Here is a 21,724-nt window from a genome sequence, read left to right as displayed (position 1 = left end):
ATATTAATGTCCCCAGCACCCTTGTTACTGAAGTCATCTGTGGGTGTAGGTTGCGACTGTGGGTCATCCCAAAAGGGTCTTGTCTGATTCAGAAACTCAAAGTGTACAGTATTGAAGTATACTTGTGTGTTACTATTCTATTGCTCCCTTCTAAAGAATGCTTTATAACCGACTGATAAATTAGTAATCGTTTATGCAAGAAAGCTCGAGTGTAACTGAATCTTTGTGTAACCCCACTACAGCTCACATTTCCCCTCTTGAGATAAGCCTGGCTGCTCATCATGCTACCAAAACTGTGTATTACAAGCTTATACCAAAGGTTGGGTTGCCTATACCTGTAGTCATAGTTGTGTGTAGTGCACCCAAGGGTACTGCATACAAACTTTGTCCAACACCCACGACTCCAAACTGACTTCGGTCAAAATCTATGTCGGAAGCAGTTTCCCTCATTTTGGGAATAGGAAAGGACACGGGATAGCTGCAATATTAACCAAAACAATGTGATTGTCTACTTAAATCGATGTTTGGCACCTCTTCCATCCACATCCAGCCCCACACACTGCTCCCCCACGTACAATTATTTTTGCTTTGTCAATTTAACCAGTGGCTGCGATCCTTCTGGAACACCATGCAAATATGGGTCTTAGATTATTTAATCAATCGGTGGTGCTTTCACTCTATGCAGACGGAACGAAATCTGCTGCCGATTGTAGACAAAATAGTTGAACTTGCGCGACAGTGCGGGCTTCAAATCAACTGGAATAAATACTAGTTATTCCCACGGACAGATTGTAACACCGAGGGCATATTGCGAGCGCTTCCAATGGCCCCAATTTAGAGTTATGTACTTGCGTGCCAATGTGGCTCGCTCAGCTGCTCTCCTTCATTCACTAAATTATGTCCCAATAGGCTTCACAATATTTCCTAATTTGCTACACGATCTGCAAACAAAGGCGAGGAAATGGGCAAAGTTGCCCAAATCCTTTATGGCCAGAATGTACCTGATCAAAATGATACTTCTCAAATGCTTATATATGCTTGTGAACATTCCTATCCAAATGTCAGCCCTCTTTATCGGTAAACTGAAAACACTGGTTACAGATCTTTTAAGGGGTCTTTCCTCCCCATGTGTCAAATGGGACACACTGGTATTGCCATACAGGCATGGTGATCTGAACCTACCGAACTTTGGGTTATACGCTTTACTCTGTATGCTCCATTATACAATATACTGGTACCAAGGCCCTCCCGAACCAACGGGCGAAGCTATAAAAATGCTAGTACTAGAGGCTATACCCAGCTCTACTAGACTATGCCACCGTACATCTATTGACCCAGTAGACAACACACGACAGGCTTTCGCAGAAACTGCACCAGAAATGCACGTTATCCCCACCATTATTCCTAGATAATAACATTCAGGGTGACCCGTTCGGATCAAAGCAGGGGGTCGTGCATGAACTGCACAGAGGCATATTCACAAGCCTTGAGATTATCTTTAGAGATGGGCATTTTATATCCTTGGACAAGTTCCATGAACAGCTGACTCCCTCCCCTAGCCAACGCCCTGTTATAGTCCCATATCAAGGGGGGGGGACAGAAAGCTATATATCCCGACATACCGGATGAACCAAAGGGAAGTCCCTTCATACAATATCTGATGGCTTCCAACACCACAGCGCAATTTATATCCTTGCTCAATTAGATCTCTATGATGAACTCTCCGGACAAAGATAATAGTACTAAAAAACACTGCAAATCGTGAGGCATATCGGTAGGCGATGAGCAATAGGGCAAAATATGTTGGCAAACTAGGTATACATTCCATAATTACAAACCGAGCCCTACAGTTCCACTTTTTGCACCAAACTTATTACACGCAGCTTAAAGTGAGGAAGTTTGGGCACTCTGCATCTGGGGCTTGTCCGAAGTGTAAATAACTGCAAGGCGACTTCATACATATGACCTGGACATACCCTAAAATGGTGGAATTCTGGCACAAAGTCAAACACACTAGCAGACATAACCCGGCCAGATGTTTTCACCTAACACCCGTTGGGTCTCCCACCAACCATGCCCAAATTGCAGGGCAAATTCCATGCCTTCGCACAGTTGCTGGCTCGTAAATGCACTGCATTGTGACGGAAGGACAGGCCTGTACACTCCAAGAGCCAGCGGATGAATGCAGTAGTCAGGGTCAATGACTGAAGAATTATGTTGAGACTTGACACACCCAGCATCTAGGCCCAAAGACATTTAGTGTTACCAGAGAGGGTATTTGGCAGAGAAGGAGCGCCACAGATCGAGCCCACATAATAGATGAAGGGACTGGTGATGGGGGTTTGCAGGCCGCCTGTTGTGCTGGGGTGGCAAATAGAATTTGAGTGGCAATATGCATAAGTTCTCCTTGTATACTCTACCATCGATTGGGTTATTGATATTGTATGCATGTCACATGATTGGGCTGGGTGATGAAGGACAAAGATAACCTGTTGTGCCGAATGCGGCCTCTCACCGTTTGTTAAATAATGTTTACATGAATAAAAAAGTTTTAAAAAATAGTAGCAAGTAAACTGGAGTTTAAGCAAACCATGGTCATTGAATTATGTTCAACGCCGTTTGATATGAGGTTTAATCTTCCTGCAGACTGTAATGCTATAACCCAGCTAGAGACGGTGGCGTGATGCACACATCACGCCACCCTGTCTAGCTGAGTTATATCATCACAGTCTGCAAGAAGATTAAACATAGCTGTTTATGAGAACAAGCAGTGTCAGAGAGAAACCAAAAGGCAAACACCATCCCTAGTGTCCCACATTTCTTAAAGGAACGCCAGGGTTTTTTTAGGGAAACATATGGTTTCTGCCTTTGTGAATAACCCAGAGTCTTGTTTCATAAAGGAATGAGACCTTAGCCTCCATCTTCAGCAGCTCCTTTTTGAAAGCCTGTAATTTTCAACAGAGCGGGAGGTCATTGCAGAGATGGGGCCCCAACCCCACCCCCAGGCAGGGTGAATCAATAAAGGCAATGTCCAAGAAGAGCAAGGAGACTTTCAATTATCAGTGGTCTTTGATTGCATTTTCTGATCGTTGCCTGGAAACACAAAAGTGATGGCAGAATCATAGCCGCTACTATGGCATATACAGCAACCATCATTGGTTCATGTTTAAGTCAGTGAGCAGGTACACGGTGTAGACTACATCACAGTTTGCTGCAACCAGCTGCACATATGAATGATATGCATGTGAAGCGTACAAGACTGACAGAACAGAGGCTAAGAATTTTCAAAGCAGCATGAGGTTCCCCTTCACCCTGAGCAAAGGCTGACAGCTAGGAGAACGTTTAATCGCCTGCAGTGTAACAAACATCTTCTCCCACCACAAGGAGAGAAAGGCCAAGGCCTCCAAGGTTATGAAATGTTTGTTAATTGTACTTAAAGAATAGGTTGGCCTAAATTTACCATTGCCCGATTCCAGTCACTGGACAACAGAGTTCAGCCCTGCACCTACAGAAGCCTGCAACAAAGTTCCGTCCCCTGGATAGTGTACAAGGCCCTATACTTACTGTTACTTGCAAGCCACTCGTTGAGGTCAATTTCTCGTGGAAGCGTCACAAGCTCTTTAAACTCAAAATCTGTGGCCCTCGATTTGGTGTACTCCGGCTCCAGATACAACTTTTTCTCCTCAGGTGCCGGCTTCTTCCCATTAGGCTTTGCTTTGGATTTCCTAAAAAGAGAAGCTGAGTTTTAGAATGTACACCAGTGAGATCAGTAGCTACACTTTGCACAGCTTGCACCCAGACATATACCCTAAAACTAAACAGATCTCAAGCAGGAGTCACAATGCTTGTAAACGCAGCAGTCACAAGGAAGGATAGCCACAGCTGCTCAACTACATCCTTTGGAGGTCGAACTGAGTGACACATTGGGAAAGTTACACCACAGGTGGGAGGAATTTGACATGAAGCACAATATAAAATCATTTTCAAATAATGTCCCTATGTTAACACTTTCACTTACAGTATGCCTACAGTCCAGGGTCACTGGTGGTATACATGTAATCACAGGCATTTCTATTGTATCCCTTTACAATGCCAAAAGAATAATCAACAGGTTTAACCACACAGCAAATACCTCTGAACATTAAGCTACAGTGCTGCCTGGTCTTAACCCTTAACTTCAAGGTGAAGCCCCACTTAACAAGACTAAAACAGTATAGCAAGAACAAGGTGAACGTTGTTGGGCAAGATTTCTCTTTTAGGCAACTTCCCCCTCCATATTCTATGGATCCCCAATTTTATGCTTTGTTTTTCACCTTGTCCTGACTTTTTGTAGAGAATGGAAACATTTATCTTCACTTCCTTGGTCTTTTTACTCATTTGTTAGGGGGAAACTGACTAATCATTTGTTTCCAAATCTCTATTTTTTCCGGTCTACAGATTGACTGCTGAACCCCACCACCCCCTTGCCGGCTTCTCGTTTAAGTCCTGTGTCCGTTTTTTTTCTGTGCGCTTAGAAGCCCATAGGCAAGTAGCGCTTTATAAGAATTGCAAATAAATAAATCCTTCAGACTGTCAGTATTGGGAAACTTTCATTTTTGTCATGTTACCCGTTTGGGTAACTTTTTCATATTCCACACAGCATCGTTCCATGCAGTGCAATTGGGATACTTTGGTGTAAGTCAAGGGTAATACAAAAGGGATTATTGGTTACTTTCGAAAATGCCTAAAGACAAGCTGGTGGCAGCAGTTACATTTTTTTAATGTTTGCTATATTTTCAATTTGCACATTCGAGTTATGTACGGTTTATGTTGCGTTACTCAACTCCGCTTTAAATGCAACATTTTTAACAGCACGGAATCCCACTTTTAAAGTGGCTTACATGCTCAGGTGTATACTCCGCTGGTAGTGAGGGGCTAGTCTTTAATCTTATAGGTTGTATTACTTTAGTGCTTTTTTAATAAATAAGGAGAGGGGTAAATGAAACAAGAGTAGAGGGTAGATTTAGTTTTCTAAAACATTAGAAAAAACAAACTAAAAAAAAACCTTTTACTTGGAGAATTTCCTTCTGCAATTGCACACGCTCCAGACTCCAAAATCACAGCCCCAGGCACCTTCATCCTGTTAAGGCGAATGTATTGTTCACAGGGTGTTGGTGGGTACAGCAGTGGGAACGGGATGGGTGGGCCCCTTTTCATGTGTAGATGGCTCCCAGCAGCTGATGCCATTAAAGTTTGAAGTGAAAGGGGCTTTGTGAGGCAGAGTGAAAGGAAGGAAAAGAGGCGCCAGCTGTTCTCCGTTTGCTGCCCAGACTTGCCAACGCTGGGCAGGCTGGCCAGACAAATGTGCTTCTACACGAGGAGCCCTCACATAGTCGTGCAGGATTCCTTCTTCATGCAAAGGTTACCAGCAAAAGAAAGAGCTCATTCAAAGTAAAAACGTACCTGCTGCCCCTTGCCCCACCACCGCCCTCAAAGAACTCCCCGTTAAGCCCACTTAAAAGTGCAACGTGCGTCCACCTGCCTGCAGAAAAGGCTTCAGGGCTGGCCAGCCCAAGAGCTTCGAAACCATACCATAGTTGAGAGGACATCAGATTGAAGTTTGAAAGTAAGCAGAAGAATAACGTGATCCATTAAATCTCCAAATGTAGCTTAGCTCAGCCATTTAAGAAGACTTACAACTGCAGCCTGCTTAGGTACCCGTGCCTCGCATGCAATTACAGTGGCCCCGCTCATGGCAACTGCATAAAAGGTCAGGGGATCAGAGAAACAAAACACGTTGTAAAACACTAAGACTAAGACGAAAAGAACAAAAGGTTCAAAGTTACTAGCAATAAATAACTAAAAGAAAAAAAATGGTTTAGTGTGAAATAAGGCAATTGGCCAACTGCATAATAGGGTTTGTGTGCAAAATACAGCCATTAAAGTCAGAGCTTAAAAGTAAAGCTCTAGAAGAGACTCTAAGCGATCTTCCCAACCTTTTCGGTGGCAATAGTTTGTTTTGCAGTTCAGACAGGTTTCAAGAAAGACAAATGCAAAACTGAATGTTGATGGCTGGTAGGTTAATTTTAAACTATGCTCTAGAGCATTTGCCAGTGGTTTCAGCCTTACAGAGGGTGAAGCGACATCAATCCAGCACCTACTAGGTCCCATCACTTCTGCACAGATCACAAGCAACTCTATAAAGTTTTCAGCCTCACTGGGCTTCGTCAGAAAAGTGTACCTTGGGTCTCTCTGTCACCACACGCAAGAGCAAGACCGATATGCTCAGATGTGGGTCCGTAGATTGCCCTGCCTAGAGAAACATGCTGCACCCCACTGACAAAGGCCAATGAGCCAGACCTATCGCAGGGGTTACTTGTGGTCTCGTGCAGAAGGGATGCCACCTAGCAGTTGGCACTGCACCACACCGCTCCTTTTGGGGTAAAAAGAAGCCCGATTTTCAGATGGTCTTTTACCTTCTGTAATGGAATGAAAGGGCTAACAAATGATGGTCTGGAAGTTTGCTCAGAGAGATGCCAGTCGTTTCAATTCATTCAAAAGCTTCCAGCCATCACCATTCTGTTTTACTTCAGGTAGGAGCTAGCATCACTTGAAGGTGTGTGGAGCAATCTGGCCTATTGAGAATGTCTCAGTTTGCTAATGAACAGCCCCAACGTTATCCCCACTCTTTCTTCAGGAAAAATTTCTGGCAATACTTTCTCAATGCAGTCTGCACACCACCTTTGACAGGTTTAGAAGGTCCTGGAAGCTTTGCCTCAGGTCCATCTTGCCAACTGCGTGTCCAAAAGTCATTCCTTCTGCTACCTCATGATCCCAGGGGATTGACAAGCTATCAACATGTGCCCAGTAAGTTGGGCATTATACCAAACAAGAGAATTCCACACTACAATGTGGAGGGTCACCCCCAGCGATTCCCAGATGACTACACAGAAATAATCTTCTCTATCCAGGAACAGAAACGTCAGTGCTCAGAACTACGCCTAGACAAAGTAAAGCTCTTGCTGGTGAAGGGACTAGAACCCCAAACATGTTCAAATAAGCATTAGACTATTATGCCTACTATTAGGAAATCTGGGGCACTTTCTTTTCGTAGAGTTCTGCACTGATCACATTTCAGAACAGTGCACCCATTTCAGCTCTGAAAAAGACTTCTTGCTGAAGAGGATTTTCTTTCCACTAATTTCATCTACTGTTCCTGCAGGCTTTGGATTATACAAGAGAATTCAAGGTCTGGATGCAACTCAATCGTCTTGCCAACCCTGTTCCCCCCTCTCCTCCCGTGCAAAGGGCATGGGAGGAGAGGAGAAAGTGCTGAACATGTGATCAAAACAACAACAGGTAGCGCAGCCAGCAAGTGCAAGAGTTAAGCGCAGACAACGGGTGTCTAACAAGTGCAGGTAAGGGGGCTGTTGGGTTGCAGATACAGACGCAAGTTCAAGGGTTGCCAGAGGGGAGTGCAGGTATGCATCTGGGTGGGCAGGGATCTGGGCCCAAATTCATAGGGTAGCCAGGTGCCCAGTGCAGAAACAGAAGAGATCAGCAGAGGAGAGGGAGAGAGAAGGCAGAAGCAAAGAGGAAGGTATTGAGGTGCTTCCGTAACCAAAGATGGCTCTCCTCAAGTTTCAGGGAGGAAAGGAGGCTGTTCCAGAGGGAGGCCCCCAGCCGAAGAAAGATCTTCCACCAACCTGTTGCTTGGAGAAACGACTGACCCTGAGGGAGGTGGAGGAGCGAAGAGCTCAAGTAGGAAGGTATTTCCGAAAGGAGAGTTGAAGGTATTGCGGGCCCAGGACCCAGAAGACCTTGTGGACAATGCAGAGGGTCTTAAACTTTATCCTTGCAGCCACTTTGAGCCAATGAAGAGATTTCAGGGCTGGAGAGATACGATCCCAGGGCTTGAGGCAAAGGACAATTCTCGCAGTCCTGTTCTGGATGAGTTGCAGAGGGCGTAGTAGTAGCAGGCAGATTTAGAAAGAGGTGGTTGCAGTAGTCCAGCCTTGAGAGAACCAGAGCTCTAGAGACAATGAGTTTCTGGGGGAAGGAGAGGAAAGGGAAAATACATCTGAGGAGGTGCAGTTGGTAGTTTGACTTGTTAGAGACGTCAAGAGATGTGTGGAGAAAAAGAAATCGGGGAATGAAAGATGACCCAGAGGTTCTTAGCCTCACAGGTGGGAGCAGGAAGAAGGCCAAGGGAGGCTGGTCGGAGAATGAAAGAAAGATGTAGGAGTACCAATGATGAGGATCTCTGTTTTACTGGCATTAATGCAGAGGTTGTTGGCGGCGCACCACTCCTGGATTGCAGACAGATGAGAGAGGAAGGAGAGGTGGCAGAGGGGAGCCTGAAAACAAGTTTCCACATAGCACTGAAAGGTGAAGCAGAGAGCAGCAATGCGATTGGCGAGGGGTTCTAGGTATTGATTGAATAGCCAGGGAGAGAGATTAGACCCCTGGGGTACACCACAAGTGGAGAGCGAGATAGAGGAAAGGAAGGACCCAAGTTGGACCTGGGAGGGTTCGGATGGAGAGGAAAGGGGTCAGCCAGGTCAGGGCCTGAACAGTGACACCGAGGTTATCACGGAGTCGGTTGAGCCGGATGGCAGGGTTGACCATGTCAAAGGCAGAAGAGGGGTCAAGTAGGATGAGAGCAGAGGGGTTATTACAATCAATGTTGGAGAGCAAGTCTTCACGGATGTTCAGGAGAGCAGTTTCTGTGCTTCTGGCTGATTTGAAGCCAGATTGACTGTAATGGAGACAACCAACAGAATCAGAGGTTAAGCTGGGAGACGGCCAGCTTATCCAGTAGTTTGCCCAGGAAAGGAGTGATAGAGATTGGGTGAACTGGGGAAGGAGGGGTCGGCAGTGGGTTTCTTGAGAAGCGGGTGCACAAGAGTGCTTCAGAGGGGAGGGGGAAGGCATCAGTGGCGAAGGAGTTGTTGCAGAATCATCCAGGGCAGGAGCGAGGGTGTCAATATGGTCCTTGACGGTTTTGGATGAACAGGGAAGAACCTGTTTTGATGAGACTTTCATAGATCTGACTGGTCTAGAAATCTCATCAGGGGAGAAAAGAGGAAACAAAGAGAAAGAGGGAGGAGGGCGGCTGCTTGGGGACCGGAGGTAGCAGAGAGAAGCGGGAGGAGGAGATGACGAGAGGGTGGACAGGACGTCCTGGGTTTTAGAGATGACATGAGAAGCCAGGGCTGTGCAGAGGGCCTGGGAAGGGACAAGAGAAGCAGAGACTGCAGCAGGATTGGCCAGCTCCTTTTAAAGAGTTCGGCCGAATATGCCGCAGAGACGCAGGCTTGATCGGGGGTCTCTTCTTATTGCGGACAGAGAGCCGGTTTTGCCTTTGGATTAGACGGCAGGCCAGTTTGTCAGAGGATGCCCACCATTTCCGCTCAACCAGCCTACACTTGCGTTTAAGGGTTACAAGGTCAGAGTCGTACCAGGAGTTGCACTTGGCTTTGGGCTTCAGGCGGATCCTCATTACAGGGGCAAGAGCATCAGAGATAGCACAGTGGAGCTTGGAAAGGGCTACGTCAGGATGAGAGTCAGCCAGAGGTGGAGGAGGTGGAGAGAAAGTGGCAGCAAAAGCCTCAACGGACACACACTTCATCGGCCCGATGACCGGAAAGGTAGGTGGCAATGCTGGAGCTGGCTTGACCTGCGGGGTAGAGAGGGAGAGATGGGAAGAAAGGAGAAGCTAGCTCCATGACAGCGGAGTGGTGAGAGGGTTAGAGAGGGGGAGGTCAGAGGAGATGAGAACATCCAGAGTTTGCCCTGCAGAGTGAGTCAGGCCAGAGGGAAGAATAGAAAGAAAGTTGCAGAGGTTGCAAAAGAGTTCAGAGGAGGGACAGGAAGCGTCTAGGTGGATGTTGAGGTCACCAAGGAGGAGGAGTTGAGTGGTCGAGGCCAAGAGAGGTCAGGACAATCGGAGAGGAAAAAGGCCGCCTGACCATGTGGCCGATAGAAAGTAGCAATGGTGAGAGTGGCCAGGACAGAGAGAAAGCCTACAAACGAGGCATTCGAAGGAGGAGTAGGCCTGCACAGGAATGACAGAGGCAGGAATCCACTCTGGGAAGATCAAGGCTACGCCACCACTCGGACAGTTGGATCTGGGTGTGGAAAGGATCTTGTAGCCGTCACGGAGGAGGGTGTCAAAGCTCATGACAGAGCTGGCCATGAACAATGTCTCAGTGAGACCGAGAACATAGAGGTCGAGTTCTTCATGGAGGCAGCAGATATCAGGAGTGTTTGACAGCCAATGGTTGAGATTGGCAATATGGAGAAGGTTGCCAACTCTGAAGGTACAAATCAGAGGTATGCCCTGCAGAGGTGTAGAAGAAGCCAGAGGGGAGGCAGCAGAGGAAGGAGCATATGGCAAGGTACCCGAGGAGGCGGCACAGGTAGGCGGCAAAGAAGCCAGAGAGGGCACAGCAGGAGGAGGGAGGAAGTTGAGGCACGGGAAGTGTCTATCAAAAGAGAAGGTTGGCCCGAGGGCCTTGGACCAGGACGCTGTCATTCTGGTAGACATTAATGATTACCTTAGAGGAGTGGAAAGGGTCCAGGAGGGCCTCCCACTGGGTGCCACCATTAATGGGTGAAGAAGAGAAGGGAGAGGGCACAGAGACCATAGGAGTAGTCCAATGGTCCAGCGAAGGAACGACAGAGGATATTGGTGAGGTTTTGTCTGGAGGAAGCGCTGGTATAGGTGTCAGCAATAGGGAGGCTTGGGTTGGAGACCAGGATATCCTTTTGGAACTTCTTCCTACCAAAGTTAGTGAGAAGAACAAGTTACTTACCCCTGGTAACGTTCTTTCGACTGGATGTTCCTCCAACGTATTCCTCATCTTTGACATGTAATGTCCAGATTCGGAAATGTTTTCGGCAGAGGGCGCCCGTCGAGGGTGACCTCATCCAATGTTTTAAGTAGCACGCACGGCACCCATTGGCCTCATTTTTGTTTTTCCCTCCTCGTCTATCAGAAGCACCCATAAATACGGGCAGGACAGTACTCAGCCTTGTGGGAACGTCAGCTGCAATAGCATGGGAAATTCTAATGAGGGGTAGGTTGGGAGGGTGATGAGAAACAACCAGTCGAAAGAAGGTTACAAGGTGTAAGTAACTTGTTCTTCGAATGGACTGTGTCCTCCAACGTATTCCTAACATTTGACAGACTTCCAAAGCAGTATCCATGATAGGAGGAGGGAGAAGAATTTAGACATGCAGAATTCTCAGAGGGCAGAAGAAAGAACTGCCTTACTAAACACAACATCCCCAGCTTGGGAAGTATCCAGAAAGTAATGCTTAGTAAAAGTGTGCATAGATGACCATATTGCTGCATCATAGATGTTCTTAATAGAGACCCCTCTCTGCAGGGCAGTCAAGGTGGCCATGCCCCTGGTGGAATGGGCACGCAAACCCTCAGGAGGGTCCTTGCCTCCCAGCTTGTAGCATTCTGAAATAGCGAGGATGATCCACCTAGACAAGGTCTCCTTGGAAACAGCCTGGACCAGTCTGTGTCCAGTATACCCTACAAAGAGCTGGTCGTCCACTCAATTTGGACATCCTGGAAATATAAAAGCTCAGCGCTCTCCTAGGGTCCAACCGATGTAGACTTTCCTCTTCCTTACTAGGATGCAGAGGAGGGTAGAATGCTGGCAGCACAATTTTCTGCCGTAGGTGAAAGTCTGAAATCACCTTAGGCGAGAAGGGGGCTTTCAGCCTCAAAACAACCCAGTCCTTGCGGAATATAGTAAAGGGTGGCTTGGAAGAAAGCACTTGCAACTCGCTCACTCTTCTTGCAGATGTAACAGCAACTAACAATGTAGTCTTAAAGGTCAACAACCTCAATGGACATGAGTGCAAGGGTTCAAAGGGAGCACCCATTAGAAATTTTAAAACCAGATTGAGGTCCCACACCAAAACCTGACATGGTGAAGCTACACACACATTTGTGAGCCCTTTTAGAAACTGAGTGACCAGCGGGATCTTAAAATAGGAACATTCCTCTGAAGGCCGCTAAACAATTGAAAGCACTGCCAGGTAACCCTTAATGGAACCAACCTGAAGACCATTGTCTGCCAATGAGAGCAGGAAGGATGGAACATCTGGTGTCATACACTGAAAAGGATCAACATTCATGTCTTCGCACCAGTCACAAAACGTATTCCAACGGCAACGGTACAGAGACTTCATTGCTGGCCGCCTTGCCGAAGCAACACCTCCATCACGTCATCCGTTTCAGAAACCAAGCGTAAAGGTTGAGAGTGTGGACCTCTGGATGGAGAACCCGACCCTCCTCTGGCGAGAGAAGATTTTCTATTTGTGGAAGATGTATCAGAGGGCAGATGGACATGTCTAGAAGGTCTGATTACCACGTTCTCCAGGCCCAATCCGGGGCAATGAGGATCATGCGGTTTCCGAACCTCCTTAACCTCCCGATTACTTGAGGAATTTCTCGTACAGCAGTAGGAATTCCCAATCCACCACAAACTCATCTTCTAGAGCTCTTGTTGGAGGAAATTCCCTTCAGCAGTACAGCTCGCACCTCCAGTTGACACTGGTCGCGAACAGATCCACTTGAGGGGTTCCCCAAAGGGCGAAGATCCATTGAAGGACTTCCTGAGCTAGTTCCCACTCGTGGGAGACTGCTCTGCCTGCTCAGCGTCTGCCGCTGTGTTCTCCTCCCCGGCCAGGCGAACTGCTGAGAGGGAGATTCCTTCTTGAATAGCCCAGTACAAGAGCGGCATTGCCTCTGCACAGTGGTAGTGACCCTACACCACCTCTTGAGGTAGTGCATGGCCACTGTATTGTGCGTCATTATCAAGACAATCTTTACCCATACAGATGGCAGAAAAGCCTTCAGCGCTAGTCTGATCGCTCCGAAAGATTGATGTGCATCTTGGACTCTGACGGAGGCCAACAACCACTAACGGTCAACTCGTTGGCGTGTGCTCCCCACCCTCTTGAGTGAGGCATCTGTCACTACAGTGATCTCTGGCCATGGTTGCCAAAAGTGTTAGCCTTGCAGAACATTGTCCTCGCGGGCTCACCACAGAAGATCCTCTAAAACTCTGGGCGGAATCTGAAGACTGTCTGACATCTGTCCTGATAACTGGGACCATTAAGATCGGAGAGCCCATTGAAGGGATCACATTTGCAAGTGGGCCTCTGGCACCAGGAAAATGCAGAATGCCATGTGGCCGAGCAACCTCAAGAACTCAAAGGCCGGAAGACTCTGGGCATTCTGGAATTTCGTTACCATCTGGAGAATGTCTTGAGCCCTCACCTTGGGAGGCAAGCACTTTCCCAAGGAAGAATCCAAAACAGCTCCGATGTACAGAAGCTGTTGGGAAGTTGTCACCTGGGACTTCTTGAATTCGAAGGAGAAACCCAGTCTGTGAAGGGAGTGGCAGGCAACGTTGAGATGATCCAAAGCTTGTTCAGGAGAACGTGCCCTGATCAGCCAATCGTCCATGTAGGGGTAGATGTGAACCCCCCCTCTCTCCTGAGAGGCGCTGACGCCACCACCATTAGTTTGGTGAATACCCTCGGGCAGAGGTCAACCCGAATGGCAGGACTCGAAACTGATAGTGTGAGCCGTCAGCGGTGAACCTCAGGTATTTCCTTACTTGAGATGGATCGGCACATGAAAATAAGCATCCTGAAGGTCCAATGAAACCAATCAACCCTGAAGTTGGAGGGCCTGAAGGATCTGAGAGAGTGACCATCTTGAATGTGTCTTTCCTGAGGAAATTGTTGAAGTATCTCAAGTCCAAGATGGGTCTCGGTCCCCAGTCCTTTTTTGGGAATCAAAAAATATGGGGAATACCAAGCCTTGTTCCTCTCCGCCACAGGCACTGTTCCTATAGCGCCTTTCTCTAGCAGGGTTAAAATCTCCTGCACAAGGAGCGGATACGGAATCCTCAAAGAGTTCCCCGGTGGAGTGGTCCGAGGCTTTTTTAGAAAGGGAAGGCAGTAGCCGTCGGATATTGTTTCCAGAGCCCATGCATCTGAAGTAATGGCTTGCCACTCTTCGAGATGCTGAGACAGCCTGCCCCCCACTGGAGAACTGCGACTGAAACCTTCAGAGCGGTTTGAAAACAGTTGTTGCATCAGCCGATGGTAAAAAGGCTGCTGCTGGAGCAGACTTGGCACCTCTACCTCGTCCACCACGAGGGAGAACTTCGCTGGCCTCTTTGACTGGCTATTCCTCTCACCCTTCCAAATGAGGAGTAGCAGCGAAATAATCTACACCTCCACGGTTGTCCGCTGGAATGAAAAGGCTGAGGTTGCCAGACAGCGGCACCTAAAGATATGGCTGCCGCCTTAGAGGCCTGCCACTTTTCAAGGCTCTAGTTAGCCTTGCTGCCAAAAAGATGAGACCCGTCAAATGGCATGATAAGACGGCAAGCCTGCACATCAGGTGCAAAGCCAAACTTCCACAACCACGCAAACTTGTGTATTACGGTTCTCGCAGCCATAGATCTGCTAATATCATCCGCAGACTCCAACCCAAGGGACTCGGACATGGCTTCCTTTCCGTCCTTAATAGCCAGAAAGTCGTCCCTCATCCCCTTCTGGAACGTGCTCCGCTGCCATGGAGATGCATTCCCACAGAGTACGAAAAATTTTGCAAGGGCACAGGTGGAGTTGATTGATTTCAACATCATACTACCCGCCGAAAATACCTTTGCTGCCCATCCATCTATGCGCTTATAGTCCCCATCAGGAGGGATGGTAGGGTACGCAGCCTGCCTCAAGGTAGCCATAGCTGCTTGGAACACCAGACTCTCGGGAGTGGTGTGTTGGGACAGATAGCCCGGGGTTGCTACTGGAGGGGTGGTATTTTCATGTAAGACTTTTCCACCGCCGGATTAGTCTCTGGGGTCTCCCAATTCCTGGCCATCCTCTTTTGAAGAGCCACATGGAAATGGAACACTGAACTGTAGGCGGACCCTTATCCAAAATATCATCCTGATCATAATGCGCTGGAGGCCTGGACCAGCCCAAGTATTCTACCACCTTAGACATAAGGTGTCGATATGAAGAGTCGGCATGCTCCCCAGATTCCGGTTTGCCGAACTCCAACTCCGGAGAGGTATCAATACCACTGGCGTTTTGCAAAGTGTCACACAGGTCCTGCATCCTGCTCTCCTCAAATGAGGCACTACGGCACATTAGGAGTCCCATTCTGGAGCCCAAAGGGGGCATCCTCCCCATCCAAATGTTCCTCCTCTTCCAAAATTGAAGTGAGGTTCCTAAAAAAAAAAATCCTTTTTAGGAAGGGGGACATAAGATTTTTCTGGCATGGAGCCCGGAGGCTTAGAAAGTGTTGAAGGTGTTGACTTACATTTAGCCAGAGCCTTCCAGGGTGGATCCACAGGACCTGGGGTCCGAGTCAGTAAACCAGGCCCCATCGGCGTCAATTGCGTCGGCAACGGCTTGACGCGCGTCGAAGACCCAATGGGCACCAATGATGGCGTTGAAGTTTCCGACAACGGAGACCTTGACCTCCCTCTCCGTCTCCGTCTCGAGTGATCCTACGACACCTTGTCATGAGGCCTCTATGGCTCTCGATGTGGATCATGCCATGAACCCGGGCTCGAGGGCACGCGAGTATCAGGCCGAGACCGCTCCTTGCCGTTTTCAACAGAAGGTGCGGACGGAGCCTTGACCAGTTTCTCGAAAAAATGTTAAGCATGAAGGGGGAAAGACAGGAACAGCAGGACAGGGAAGCACAATGTAGTCACTGGGCGCAGCCAAATTCAAGGCACAGTACAGCCACAGGGCAAGCTAGATTTAAATTTGTAGCAGAGGTGGAAACACAGCTAGATTCAAATGTTTAGAAGAAGGTGAAAATATGGTACAGACGCAGGCAATAATAGCGGGAATCCAGGTGAGCTGGAATAAGGCTGGGAAAGTCAGAGGTGTAGGAGCAAGTCTAGGTAGAGATGACTGTTAGAGTTGTTTTAGTGTTCCCAAAGGGTACTGCAAACAAACTTTGCCTGACTACAGGTAATAGGAAACCCAACCTTTGGTATAAGCTTGTACTACACAGTTTGGTAGCGTGTTGAGCAGTCAGGTTTCTATCAAGAGGGGTCAATGTGAGCTGTAGGCTAGTTACACAGAGATTCACATTGACCAATATTCAAATAAACACTTACACACAAGTTTCTTGAATAAACAATTATTAAATTTATGAGTCAGTTAGAATAAGCCTTCTTCAGAAGGGAGCAACATAAAAAGAAACACACAAATATACTTCAATACTATAGACTCTTAGTTTCTAAATCAGTAAAGACCCTTTTGGGATGGCGCACAGACACAACCTACATCCTCAGGTGACTTCAATAGCTAGGGTGATGGGGACATTATCTTAGCGTTTGCATTTAGAATACTGTTCGAGGTTGGTAAAAGGAAAGGTTATTAGAACAAACAAGAAACCACAAATATTCTGAAGAAGGCACCATTTTGGATCCCCTAAGCAGAGTCATTCAGTATAGTAGGCTAGGCCAAAGTCAATGGGCAAAAGTCTTCCATGGGATGAAGCACCTCTGGTAGCCGTTTAGACTTGAGTGGTAGAAGATGCAAGCAACTCTACAATAAGAGGCAATTTCTCAGACTTTTACAGTACCTTTGTATTGAAGAAAATGTGCAGCAGATGCCTTCTGTTCCTGAGCAGCTCTGCAGATCTCACTGTTCCTCTTGTCCCCACGACTGAGGCCCAGGGAGGACTTCTGGGGACTCCTGCACTGCAATGGGGCGGTCACAGCTCGCAACCAGCAATCTTTCCAACAAATGGCACTTCGGTGTTTCAGCTCCATGTAACAACCGCAAATAGCAACACTGCTGTTCCTGGCTGTCAAGATAGACTTTCCTTGCTTCTGGGGTCCGGCATTGTTGAGGGGGCTCACTCTCGGTCAGTCCTGCTTCCTGGAAGACCGGAGGATCTTCCTGGAGCTCTTGCACAACTTAAAAGCAACACACAATCAGGTGTTGCTCTCCCTGGCTATTCGGTTTTCGCAGCAACTCTGTGGAAATGCAACCAGCTCCGAAAAGGATGTCCAGGTGGCTTACTTTGGAGTTAATTGGTCCCACCAACTCAAGGGGAGAAGTTGTCCTTGCAGGGGCTTCTCTGTCGATACAAATTTGGATTTTCAGCACAGCTTCACCAGGCAAGCCAATAGTCCAGGAGTTGCAGCATGCATCCTCTTCAAGTTCTTCTTCGGTTCCTTCGTCCAGTGGTCGACTCTGCCTTCCAAGTCAAAAGCCTTGCCTTTTATTCAGTTCTGTCCCATTCATTCACCCAGCAGGGTACATTTGGTTCTCCTAAGAGACTATGCACAGGGAGTTTCCGGGCACCTCCCTCACTTCCTGCCCACCCCAGACACCCTGGAGCCTGAGACGGGCTTCCTGCCCACCCCAGACACCCTGGAGCCTGAGACGGGCTTCAATCGTAAATCCTGCCAAAGGCAAAGCAAACAATGGGACCAAAACTTGGTTTGGCGCGCAGAATAAATCTCAAGAAGGACCTTTCCACAAAGAAATGGCGAAAAAAGAAGACCAGGCCATTTTGACAAAAATGGCACCCTTGGGTGCTTTACTGCAGCTGCGAATGCAGCCCACAGTAAATGAACACCACAGTAGTTAAAACAAAACCACTGCCACCAGTCATTCAGTGAGGAAAGGGTAAAATAAACATGAGAAGCTAGACAAAGGGGATACTAGGTAACCCCTCTAGCACACTAATTTAAGATGGGGTGTGCTGCGTCTAGAATTTACAAATGTAAGTAAAGTCAATTTCACTTCACTGCTCTGGGAAACAGTAGTTTATCCCAGAGAAGGTATTTAAACCTTTGGGAAATCTGAAAGACTTCCCTGTGCCACTGCACTGAAGGTGCTGTGACACACAATGTAAAAGATATGCCTGTGGAGTTTGTTAGACTCCATAACCGAAAGAAACAGTGTTAAAAAATCACATTAAACTACACGAGAGAGTGGGAAAAAAGGGTCTCACTCTCTCCAGGTAAAAAAAAAAAAAAAAAATCAAGTCTTCAAACTCCAGCAAAGTTGCTGGGGGTCACGAAGGTGGAAGGAGTTAGCACATTTCTGAGAATTCTCCCCAACAGTGACTAACCCATGGTCGGTAAGTAAGAATGTCAAGATAGTTCCAGCTTCACTGAAGGGTGTGGGGGCGCCATCCCCCCATGCACTCGCGAGGAGTGCAGGAAGACCTCACAAAGCGAACCGGCAGCAGACAGGGCCTTAGGAAGTGGTCCTTTGGTAAGGGGGCTGGCTAAAGCCTGCCGGTCCCCGATAGGCCAGTAAACGAAACAAGCTGGCCAATTATAGTGAGGACAACTCCGGGCCTATTAGATGGATGCACCGCAAGCGGTGGCCATCTTTCATGTGCCACAAGGGACAGGCAAAAGGGCAAATTAGATGGGTTTCCCCCTCTGGCCGCATGCGGTGGTTCGCCGCAATCGGGAAGCCACTATTAAAAATGTATCTGGTTTTACTTGTTTTTAATAGAAAATGAACATTGAAACCAACTGCAAGTTTGTCATAACTAAGCCCTTGCTCTTGTTCTTATCCAAACCTTAGTCTTACCCTAACTGCAACTAACACCCTTAGCTGAAATAGTAGCTCAGTGGTTTATCTGTGTTCGATCTGCAAATTGCAGGTTTGAATCCTGGCGCGGTTGACTCAGCCAATCAAAATTGGTACTATTCGGGCGGATGAAAGGCGAATAATAATTGTATATAAAATGTTCTATTACCCTAATGCATACCCTACGTCAACAACTAGGTTCATGCCAACCTATCCCACACCAACCCTCCCCAACCTGCCTATCCCTTTCTTTTACCCTTACCCAAAAGCAATACTCTATTAGCCATAGATGTACCATAATCCCAAAAACAGCACTCATCCTGACACTTCATTTTCCATAACCACTAACAAAACCCCAACTTCAACAGTCCTCCTACACCCACGCCGACCAAGATCTTTACATCGACCAGGGGCAAAACATCTCATTGCAAGCTACTAGCCACCCGCCATCTCAATTCTAACATACACAGAGAACCCACCTTCTCACTCGCCAAGTGTCAAATATCACTAGCCAATGGCTAGTGGCAAGTGCACATTTTACACCCTGCATTAACCCCTATCCCAACCCAAAACCAGGCAATCACAAGGCTACTAAATCCCAGCAGCACTGCATATTTGCCTACTTTTCAGCTGCATTTTGAGACTACTTTTTATTTGGCAACGTTTTCACTGCAGAGGCAGTTTCACCATAATGCTTTCACAGGCAGCATTTCACTGGATACAGCGCCAGGTTACATACAAGGAGACTTGTCAAATGTTTAACCATTTCAAATGATCATCCCTGTTTGTGACTAAAAGCTTCACAGAAACGAAAACAGAAAAAAGCACACAATCTGTTTATTACATGTGGAGTAAAAACAAATCCAATTTAATTTTACATGGACTATTAAAAGAATCAGTGATGCCATATCGGTACTTATTTTATTAAGAAAAAACTCATTAGCCCTTCCATTCATTCCCTCACAGAAACATCCCAATATTCGTTTGTCTCACCTCAGTAAACCAACATTTTCGAGTTACCATAACTACACACCCTGTAGAAAGGAAAGTAAACAGTAGTCCTGATAGCAAATTACATGACCATTGATGACATCTTAGCAAGAGTCTAGCCTAAAATATGAACCCACCTCTTCCATACATCTTGAGAGACAACGTTCTGCCATATCTGTCGGATAGGACAGTTTCTGCTGTTTCCCTTTGCATAAATAGATAAAGATTTCCCTTATAAACCACCCTGAACTCACTCAACTAAGCTGGATAACATTAAGGTGCCTCCAATCCCAACTGCTTAAACTTTCTCGAATTCAACCATTCCCTCTGCTTTCCTTTGCTTCAGTTGGGCCTGCTGGGCAAGTTCTTAACCTTCGTGCTAAATCTACCCCACTTGTGAAACACCCAGAACCTTTACATTATTTTTTCCCTATACCTCAGTGAGTGGGAACCTTTGGCCACACTCGAGATCCTTTTACTCTTGTTGAGGGTGTCATGTTTAAGACTCTCCCACAGTGCCCTTTTAATGTTACCCTCTGGCTTTTGGTATACACCTTTAGGGTTGCCCTTTGGGCGCCCCTTTTACTTTCTCTGGCTAACCTTGTGGACTACAGTCCCCATGGGTAGAAAGGATTTTTTTTTAATTATTATTGAGTGTCTTTGGTCAGCATTTGACCTTTACACTGTACAAAAATAAACAAATTCATCATACAATAGTAGTACATTTACAGGATAAAATCTGTATACAACAGTACATAAGCTAAAAATTAATTTTGATCAATCAAACGCGGCGAATAAACTATTTACTTATACATCCACATATTTCTTCACAAATAAAGTTTCTGCAACTTTGTGTATGTGCGTTTCACTAATATGGTTATGCTTGGACCACATTTCCAGCTACTGTGTATAGAATTTCAATAAGATTTAAGCCTTTAGCATTTCAAATCTGTTTTCCACCTGTAACCAGATATGATACGTCGCGGCTGTCACTACCAAAGATTTTGCCTCATTAAGTGTGCTCCAGAACTGGTCAGAGGTATGGTAAGAAAATTCAGAATAGCCATTCTCCTATAGATTAGAAAACAGAATGCATTGTTTGAGAAGATGCCTTGAAGATTCAACAGCTTGGTCACAAAAGTGACAAACTATCCTCCCTTTTAAGACCTAACCAGGCACCCGTGTTTTCATAAACTGTGAGAACCTCTAAGCGCAAGAATAAAATAAAGTGCAACAGTTGAGTGTATAATTTGGTCAAATAATTACATGGAGTATTGGTGTTCAGCCCCCGAGTAGAACATAGGACATATCACTTTTTAGTCAAATATTCAATAGATTGTAAGCAGTCATAATCTTTCGATTTCCTCTAAAAATCAGACGCACACACTAACTCAGCTGACTCCGGCAGTGCATTCATAACAATACTCGCGCAATGTTTTAGAACCAGATTTTGCATGTGCTGAAACCAAAGAATGCGCGAGTAGCGTTGCGCACGTCACAAAGTTAGGCTTAAAATTCTTCCTTTCTCTGGGTCACTAAAGCGGATAGAAGCCCAGAGATTGCACACTGCCATCATCCATGATGTATTTAAAGAGGGCAGACCAAGTTCCAGCCGGATCACTTCTAGCGGAACTGCAGCCCAGTAGTCCCAATAAAGATCTTTGGTCTGTTGGCTCAAGAAACTCAATGGGAAAAAAAGAAATCTAACACTGTGGCAGAATTTCCAGAGCCTACAGAATCCCCGGCACTACTGATGTTCTGTATGCCGTGAGTTTGGCCTTGATGGATCTTCCTCCTCGTCCATCAATGAAATCCTTTTAGTCACAGCTATTTTGTTGAAGACAAACAGTCCCATTTGCATGTTGTGAGCTGTTACATCTAGAAGATATATACATACCTAGATATTTTTAAACCTCAATTTCTTCCAGGCTTGACCCACCCAAACGTCAAACAAACCTCCTCCCCCAATGTATCATAATCTTAGTCTTGCCTACATTTACGCAAAGACCACTGAGATCAGCATAGTCTTTCAAGGCATCTAGAGAGCATTGGGGAACTATTGGTGTGCGATCAAATATTACAGTATCGTCGGCGTAGGTGATGCAATGGATCTTGTCACCATAGT

At 46.6% G+C, this 21,724-nt stretch overlaps 1 protein-coding gene across 4 annotated transcripts in view; it reads right to left on the bottom strand.

Annotated features, from left to right (window-relative positions):
• MOB2 (MOB kinase activator 2) overlaps positions 1–21,724 on the bottom strand; it is a 644,864-nt gene that overhangs the window by 192,207 nt on the left and 430,933 nt on the right. For all 4 annotated transcript variants that reach the window (XM_069623962.1, XM_069623963.1, XM_069623961.1 and 1 more), the window contains exon 2: positions 3,565–3,725. In XM_069623962.1, coding sequence (XP_069480063.1) covers positions 3,565–3,725 — 161 coding nt within the window. The remainder of the gene's footprint in view (positions 1–3,564; positions 3,726–21,724) is intronic.

Source organism: Ambystoma mexicanum, chromosome 11, assembly GCF_040938575.1.
Source record: "Ambystoma mexicanum isolate Mex_15411 chromosome 11, UKY_AmexF1_1, whole genome shotgun sequence".
NCBI lineage: Eukaryota > Metazoa > Chordata > Amphibia > Caudata > Ambystomatidae > Ambystoma > Ambystoma mexicanum.
The sequence above is the reverse complement of the archived record's forward strand: the minus strand, read 5'-3'. Positions and strand labels throughout refer to the sequence as shown.